We start from the raw sequence: 9,348 nt of genomic DNA on the forward strand, positions 1-9,348 counted from the left end.
AGAGAATATGGGTTAAAGATTACTTGACACTCGATTCCAAAGTTTTTTTGATAGTCCATTATCCCCTATCAGAGATGGAACCTTCTAGCTTAATCTATCAGAGAAGATAACATGTTTAACACGAATGGAGGATGGTTACAACATGAACATAACCAATTTGACTTGAGTCCACAGAACTACATTCATTGGACCAACAGTGAAATGGAGAGTGGGACACCCCTAAACTCAACCTCCATATTGTTTGTAAAGAAATCCAATTCTAAAAGATAAAACCCTACTGTATCAAATAGAATCAAAACTCATCAAATTCAAATATTTTCATCATCCTTATTTATGACATCAAAACACATAAGTACATATATTATTGAAAAAATTGATAAATTTTAAAGGTCATTTATGACATTATCGATACATTAATTTTACTAAATATATTAAAATTGAAGTATAAAACCAACTTTGAACATTTATAAAGAGAAGGGAAAAGCGCATGAATGAATAACTCATCATGAATTATGTTTTACAAATCCAGTCTCTTATCCATACAAAAAGGAGACAATGCTGAATGCATTGAGTGGGACAGTTTCTGTTCGATGCAAACTGGACCTAGCTTATTAATTATTCAAGCATGGAAGGCAAGATTGTTCGACAAGTGCCGAAAGCCGAAAGCCGAAAGCCGAAAACCAAAGTCAATCCAAAGGGCAAGCTTTCTCAAAGGCTTGCTGCTCTTTGCGACACAAATCAAACTCATTTGTATGGTAATACATGCATCCCACATAAGCTTCCATGGGGTCTTTGCATCTCTGATACAGATCTTTTAGCCTGCACCACACTCAGTCCAACATTCCATAACTCAGCTAAAATTAAAATACAAAATCATTATAGTGACACATTGTAGCCAGTTTCATTTTCAAATATGGAAAAGGTAGTTTCCCATTGCTAGCAGGAAAAAAAGAACGTAAAACCATGTTTGAATCTTCATTTTTCTTGAAGCACCCATTGTCTAAAAGTATACCTATGTTTGATGCATATTCGTACGAAGGTACAAAGCATAGTCACATGGATCGCGGTACGCTCGGTACGGGAATGTGGAACGGGATCTCAATTCGCTAGGTCCCTAAAATTCGGTACGAGGGGGGTAGACTTCTTTCGGATCGCTCCGGTACAATGTACCATATAAATTGGTACGATGTACCAGTTTCTTAGATAGAGATCAATTATGCATGGCTCCTTTAGGAACAAAATAATTCAAAACTCAAAATCTAATATGCATAAATCCGATTTAAGGACTAAAATAAATTGAATAAAAAATGAGCATGGCTCCTTTAGGAATAAACCCACGCGAACAAAAATGGACCACCCTGAACCCCAATTAAACGGCAGTGTTTAACCAAACTATCTAAAGCCTTTAAAATTTAACCTAAAAATAGATCATAATTTATGCTAAACCTAATCCCTTTCCCCTGCGCCGTTTTGAACCTCTTCTCTTCTTCATCCTCTACTCCTCACACCCGCATGGCCGAAAGTCTTCACAGCCTCAGACCCGAGCAACTTCGAACCCTCTTCTCTTCCATCACCTAAGAAGGAAACCCAAAAGGCTTCGATCATCGATCATCAGCCCCGACGAGCAGCTGTTTTGAAACGGTTTCCCCTCTCCCTCTTATTCTCCTCTGATTTTTTCTCTCAAACCCCCAATCACTTTATTTTTCTGATTGCATCTCCTCTTATCCCTGCTGCAAAACTACGATGTACCGAATCGCGATTTTGAAACGATCCGAACGCGGCGTTTTGGATCGCAACGTTCAGTACGTAGATCGTGGCCAAATGAGCGATTTATGTAACTATGGTACAAAGATATAGCCCTCCAAAGTTACTCCAAATACATTGAAAAATCATAAAAGAAAATATGAACAATGCACATATCCGATGCTCACACTCGAGTTCAAGTGGCATAGAATAAGAACTGCAAAATATTTTGCTTTCTATTTTTAAGCTACAAAGTGCAGATATCAATAGTAAGAGAAAGTGGCAAATAGCTGGTAGTATCCTACAAACTGAGAAGCCCCATTGTAACAATCAAAGACAAAGAAGAGACCAACAACTAATACAACTTTGTTGTTTTTCTGTAAGTAGTAGATCGAAATCAGATTCAAACTAACATAAATAGGAAGAACAAACATCCGATTCTAGGGCTTGGCTAAATTTGAATCTATTTTGCTTAATCATGCAGAGCCCAACATGGACTTGTTTTAAAATGCTAATCGTAAAACAAATTCAGATCGATCAACATGACACCAATGTTAAATTCGGCAAAGCAGCACATTTTAGATGATTGATCAAAATCAGTGATGCTCATTTCCACACCCGAAGAGATTAGACCTACGTTTCCTGTATTCGGGTGTGAGTTCGGATTCGAATATGCTCAATTTTTAAAATGCTTTTTCATGTATTTGGATGATCATATGCCAGTAACAACATCCAACTATATGTCGGAAATCGATAGTTTTGGGGAAAAAGCACTGATCCCTGTACTTTTAGCCACACTTTCATAGCATAAAACCTCCGAAAAGGAAAACCAATTCCAAATTCTCTAACAATGCTACATTTCTATTGAAGAAATTTGAAACCCTAATGATAATTATCATCATATTCCAGTTTAATTCCTTCCCAATTCTAACATTATCTAACACGAAACAATTAAGCTATAGACTCAACAAAGAAACTGAGAATTAAAAAGCTTACACTCCAAGTGCACATCGAGTAGCTTGGCGGCCCTTGTCGAGACATTTCTCAGGGTTCGGATCTTTCTTCTTACACTTGATGAACTCCACGTTTTCGGACATACATTTGATTTCAATGTGCTTCGCGGCTGACATCAACACAGATGATGTCGGGATCGGTTCCCCCACCGCATCCACCACTTTCGTCGCCCATTCTCCGCCGCCGAACTCTGAATAAAGATCGTTTCTTTCTGCACCGATAATGAAATCCCTAAAAGATGCGTGCGTGAGAGAGAGAGAGAGAGAGAGAGAGAGAGAGAGAGAGATGGGGTAATTGACCCATATTTCTTAAACAGATGCCAGGTTCGTAATTCCATTTTTTGAATGGTATTTTCGTCATCAAATTTAGGTAAACTATGTGAATAATCCCTTTTATTTAGGGTTGACTGATTTTAGTTATCAATTTAAAAATTCAAGGTAAATGTCCCTCTGTTATTAATTTCAGTTAACCCCTTTTGTTTAAGTCTATTTGTTTAAGTCCGTAACATGGTTGAGGGAGTAAAATTGAACAAGAGTTAAAAGTTGAGGGATTAATCGAGCAAAATCGATAACATTAGGGATTAAATCGAATAAATCGATAAGGATCATTTCCCTTTAATTTTTAAATTAGTGACCAAAGTCGGTCAGATCAAAAATATAGGGGATAATTGGCATAGTTTACCCTTAAATTCTTTTTTTCTTAACTTCTTATAGGCATCACATGTCCTCAAAATATAATACTTATTTTAAATTGGTTCTTAAAATTTTAAATGTTTCAATTTCATCCAAAAATATGATTATAATTCTAAATTAGTCCTCAAATTTTTAAACATTTCAATTTCATCCATAAACTATTGCTTTCATTCTAATTTGGACCCTAAATTTTTTTAACATTCCAATTTCATCCCAAACCATATGTATATACTAATCACATCTCTTGCTAGTAAAAATGTTAGGCCAAGTTATATTATTATACATTAAAAAAACAAAATTTATGTTAAACTATGGTTGAAATTAATTACATATTTGGATGAATGTGGGGATAAAATTAGAATATTTAAAAATTTTGGATCAATTTAGAAAGAGTCATTTTATAGGGATTAAATTATAATTTTCAAAAGTTTAAGGACAAATTTTGAATGTAAGTCGTAAATAGAGGATAAAATTAAAATATTCAAAAATTTAAGAACTAATTTAAAATAAAGGTAATAATTTGGAGACATATGATGCAATTAACTCCTTCTTTTAGCCCCCCAAAACCTTCGCATTCTTCTGTTTCTTTGCTCTTTCTCTTCTTTTTCTCTTCAGCCAAACATCAAAACAGCCGTTTCCCGAGACACTTTAGCGGTAAGTTAATATGTTTTTTTTGTCTGATTTAATGCTAAAGCTACTTCTTTGCTTAGTTTTTTTTAAATATGTTTCTTATGGTTTTGTTATGGAGAAGTGTTGAATTTACTGCAAATTTTTAGAGATGTTCGAATTGATTTTAGCCTGGACATGTCAAGCGTTTGAACTCAGGAAAAAGGTTTCACTTTTCTTTTCTGTTTCATTGTTGCAAAGGAAGTTTTTCTAATTGAATTTACTTCCGAAGCCCATTTTTCTTATGCAATGGATAAGATATTTGGCATCAATAATCTACTTAGTTAGGGTGATTTTGGAGAAAATAAAGAAAACCCTGAATTTCAAGCAACGTCCCTTGCTTTCTTACCACGTTTAGGCTATACCGATAAATCCGAACTTACCACGTTTAGGCTATACCGATAAATCCGAAGAGCTGGTGATAGGTTATCCCATTTTTGTTCTGAAATGAGCAGGACGTCACCCGTCGGCATTTACTATCACTTAAGTTGCTGGGGGTGGGGGTGGGGGTGGATATAATGAAGTAAAGGCCTGATTATCGAGCAATGTCCTTTGCATTCGAGACTTAATTTGCTGAAGCTTGTAATTAGTTGTAAACTTGCAAAATGGTAATTCATTAGCAATAGGGTGATTATCGATTATGACTTTTTCTCTGAGAGTCGGTATTGTCAAGGAATTGTGCCTAAGAACCTTGCAGCAAAAGCACCTTAGACCCTTCCGGGTGAGATTCATTTGATTGTGTGCACGCCTGGTGTGCCTAGAAGTGCATCTTTTATAAGGCGATAGGTGCAAAGACTGCCCTATTGAAGTTCTTTTTTGATCTCTTTTACTTTTAACTCTTTCCATTAGTCGTGCCTTTACTAGTAAGAAAGGGATGATACACTTCTCCATACTTTAGTATTCAACATCAAACATGGGATCAATAGGAATTTTCATTTTGTCAATAAAATAAAAGGGTAAATTTGCAAGTTTTGTAGGTAAATTCGATCACTCTTTAGAGTTTATTATCTTAATTATATATATGTTGCAGACGTGTTTAGTGGAAGACCATGGCAAGTGAAGAAATTAGCTGGAACTTAGCTTAAATAGAATATTAGTTAAATAAGGTTTCTTCTTTAAAGAATCCATTTAAAGTATTAATATCCCTATGAATTAGTAGTCTTTCCTATTTTTCGTAATTTCTTAGTATAAACATTATAAACCTATTTAAGAGAGCTAATTTCTTGTTAATGCAATGAGAAATAATTATTCCAAAACCTATGAGATTGAAGCTCTCACTTAATTAGGTTTAAGGTATCAACATCCCTTTGATGAGTTGAAGCTTCGTACAAGATAAATCGCTCAAGAAAGTAGAATGTGTGATTTAATTGTGCATCGATCAGTGACAATCCTTGTCTAGGAAACTAAAAAATTGGCATAAGAATCAATGATTATCGGCAGTCAAGGAACACATGAGGAACTGAGGGCTCTGTTGGGAAAAATTTACCGAGTATTGTACGTTGCATTTTGACCCTTCATTATGAGGTAATACTATAGATATTGAAGAAAGAAGAATTAAGATATTAATGAGGTAAAGACGTCAGAATCTCACTGCCTCCCCCTTTCCTGCAAGGTTTCTAAGTTAATAAACTTCATTGTTTATGAATATATTAGTCATTGAACCTGAGCTGAGCTCGGTGAAAGAGATTGTCCAGGTCTGGCACAAATTAACTGGATTTGTTGGCCATGTGGGGCCATCGAGCCCATAGAGACTAATTATACATTCCGAGTGCTGTAGTATATAATGGTTTCTATTGCTTTATAAGTCATCTTTGGACCTATTTGGTGCTCATGGTATGTATTTGGACTGTTGACGGTTGCTCACTCGCTTGATGCTTGTTTAAATTGCGTGCATCTAAAACTGTGTTGACGGTTATTCATATGTATATACAGAATGGTAGGATCAATTTTTTGTTCTGGCTTTTTAAAGACCGTTTATATTTTAAAAAGAGCTTTCATCTCTACTGATTCGATCGTGTTTTCCCGCATACATTTAGAAATGGGTGACAAGAAGAAAAAGACTTTTATGTTTATCCGTCTTGTATCGGCTGCTGGGACCGGATTCTTTTATGTGAAGAGGAAAAGTGCTAAGAAAGTGGCTGAGAAACTCGAGTTCCGCAAGTATGATCCCCGGGTAAATCGCCATGTTCTTTTCACAGAACAAAAGATGAAATAAGGGAACCTGTTGTGTTCCAGCTTTTCTGTTCTCGTCCAGTCTTTCTATACGTATGCAGTACATACTGTTTTTTGCATAGATGACGCCAAAATATTCGAAACAGAATAGAAGACTGTTTTTGTTTAGTTACATCTGTTTAAGCCTGCATCATGTATCAAGTGCTTTATTTAAATAACTGATCAAGGCAATTATTCCTATATAAAAACCATATTGTTGACATCCTTAGACCTTAAACTCTAAACTCTTGCATCAGGCACCAATTTTTCTCATTTCATGTACTCAAACAATCGATTATGTTATATCGGTATGCTCAGTGGGGTCAGGGTCGGTTCAGAAAACTAAATCCCGGGATAGTTTTGGTGTGCGATAACCTAACTTAAGGTCAATTTGTTGTGGGTTTTAATCTAAAACATTATCTTATCTAATTTAAAATGTCATACAATTAATAATAATTTCGGTTACAATAAAAAATATCTTGTCGGTAATGTTTAGGTTGCAGTCATAATAATTATAAAAAAACGTAATATTTTTTGTCGTAATATTTTTTGTTTCAACCTGAAATGTTACTAAGATTACTTTAAAAAGTTGTGATTTTAATAATTTTTTTATTACAATCGATTTGTCTTTTTTTTTTAAAATCTTGTATTAGCTGGTTTTGTTTTAGACTCGTATTGTGTTAACAATATCCGAGAGAGGTTCCCGGTCATCCACGCTCGGTAGCTGATCAATTCTTCTTTGGAAATAACAACAAATTCGATGAAGGGTGTGTTTGGTAATACTGTCTAAAAGTATGCCAAACGGATAAAAATTAAAAAGAAAAGTGTTGTGAAAACGGGGATTTCAAACATATTGCAAAAGCTAAGATTTCTAATTTTTTTCATTTTCAACTTTACTTTAAAAGCAAATTTATATTTTTACCCTTACTAATGCTTCACTTATTTGCCTTGGAAAAGAATTTTAAAATTCAATTTAAGTATGTATTTACATTTATTTCAATAATTTTACTAATATCCTTAAAAAATAATTTATTGCTTAACAATTTATTTTAATTACTTTTTTATTAATCTGAGGTAAGTGCAAAGAAGTACATGTTCAAGATAACTCTCAACCTCTCGACATTGAATGCTCACACCCTCGGCATCTATGGTGCTCGAACCCGGGTTCTCAAAGAATAAACAATTCATTTACTACAGAGGCCACTTGGTTCGTGCATTTATTTTAATTACTTAAAAGTAAATAAAATTTATGACTTATATATTAAAATATTAATCGTGAGTTATTATAAAATGTATTTTTATTTTTATTATAATTTAAATAGATATATTTCATATATAATAATAATATTCTTTAAATTTATTTATAATATATATTTTTATTTTTGAATGATTAAAAGGATAAATATATTATTTAAATTATTTTATTTTAAATTTTAAATGAGTGATTGTGGTTAATCGGAATAATCAAAATATTATTTTAATATTCAAATGTTAAAAAGTATTGATAATACATTTTTCCTTAATAAAAAATTTCTTATATAAAAATATTATTAATAAGTTATCTTACAATATTTCTTTTATATTGTTTTATAGTTTAAGTTGATATATTTTATATATCCATATTATTAATAATAAGTGTGAATATAATTTAAATGTTATATTTTTAATTTATAACATAATATCTAAAATGTATATTTTATCTTTTTAAACTCACTTTTTAACAATAATCTCAAATAATTAAATTTTAAACTATAATCTTAAAAAACATTAAAATTTATATAACACTTTCAAAAGTTACTTTTTTAAATCGGTTGAGATCCGACGTCTACAATTAATTTATTGCATACATTTGACATTCTTCGCACATTATCGCATACATTGTTTGCTTTAATGGAAATCTTCAATCAATGCATAAACTCGATGACTTGATTTGTGTCATGTTGGTATGGTTGAAATAATAGATATTTTAGTTACTTCCACCATTGATAATAACAGTCACCGGAAGAAAGATGAGAGTCTTGGTCTATAATATCTCCGGTCATTTATTTATCTATAATTTATTGTTGAAGAATTCATCTTTAATGCCGTCTTCCCACCTCTTCAAGACTTTGACTTCACAATGTGTATTTAAATTATGTTATATATTTTTTAAAGGATAAAGTACATAAATGGTCCCCTAACTATATGATATTATTTTGTTGAGTCCCCCAACTATTAAAAGTTACATCATGATCCCTTTACTATAGAGAGTTACTTGGTTGAGTCCCTCGACTATTAAAAGTTACAAAATAGTCATCTGACTATTCATTATGTTTCAAACTAGTCCTTCCCCGTTAAAAAATTAACGTCGTTCTGAGCTGGACGTTAACCCCACCGACTGAGATATGATAAAATATGATCTCATAATCTCAAACGAATATCATATCTCAGTTAGCATATTAGCGTCCAACTCTGATGACCATTATTTTTTTTAGCGGAAAATGACGAGTTTGGAACATAATGAACAGTCGAGTGATCATTTTGTAACTCGTAATAATCGAGGGACTCAATAAAGTAACTCTCCATAGTTGAGGTGTCCTTTTGTAACTTTTAATAGCTAGGGGAATCAAAAAAGCAGTATCCTATAATCAGAGGATCATTTGTGTACTTTACCCTTTTCTTTAAATAATATGAGATAATTACAAGATAATATTTGAGCTGATGAAGCCATGATTAAACTATAAGGGGTAAGTTGTTTAATTCTAAAATAAATAAGATCTTTAAAATTGAATAAACCATAAAATTTAAAGGAGTCATGATTTAATTCACTAATTTTAAATTTGAAGGGTCTTAAAGAGTAATTAAACCAGAAAAATTAGAAGTCAAAATTTTATTTTAAAACTAAAAGGGTCCTTATCTGTAATTAAACCAGTAAATTTCGGGAGGGAAAATAACTTAATTGTAATGATTTTAAAAATATTAATGACCTAAAGCTAATTAAATCATCAAAATCGGGGTTCATTTACTCTTCCCACCTCCCATG

The 9,348-nt window shown here is 32.7% G+C and overlaps 2 protein-coding genes across 2 annotated transcripts; one reads left to right on the forward strand and one right to left on the reverse strand.

The window, feature by feature from the left end:
• Positions 1-685: 685 nt before the first annotated feature.
• LOC120148778 (NADH dehydrogenase [ubiquinone] 1 alpha subcomplex subunit 8-B-like) lies at positions 686-4,352 on the reverse strand. The gene is made up of 3 exons (XM_039161800.1): positions 4,340-4,352; positions 2,740-3,064; positions 686-819 (listed from the first exon to the last, which is right to left on the reverse strand). The coding sequence occupies exons 1-3, from the start codon at positions 4,350-4,352 to the stop codon at positions 687-689; spliced, it is 471 nt and encodes a 156-aa protein (XP_039017731.1). The 3' UTR covers position 686.
• Positions 4,016-6,425, forward strand: LOC120148771 (50S ribosomal protein L33-like). The gene is made up of 2 exons (XM_039161794.1): positions 4,016-4,103; positions 6,152-6,425. The coding sequence occupies exon 2, from the start codon at positions 6,154-6,156 to the stop codon at positions 6,328-6,330; it is 177 nt and encodes a 58-aa protein (XP_039017725.1). The 5' UTR covers positions 4,016-4,103; positions 6,152-6,153; the 3' UTR covers positions 6,331-6,425.
• The last annotated feature ends 2,923 nt before the right edge of the window (positions 6,426-9,348 follow it).

Source organism: Hibiscus syriacus, unplaced genomic scaffold, assembly GCF_006381635.1.
Source record: "Hibiscus syriacus cultivar Baekdansim isolate YM2019G1 unplaced genomic scaffold, ASM638163v2 tig00110987_pilon, whole genome shotgun sequence".
Classification (NCBI taxonomy): Eukaryota; Viridiplantae; Streptophyta; class Magnoliopsida; order Malvales; family Malvaceae; genus Hibiscus; species Hibiscus syriacus.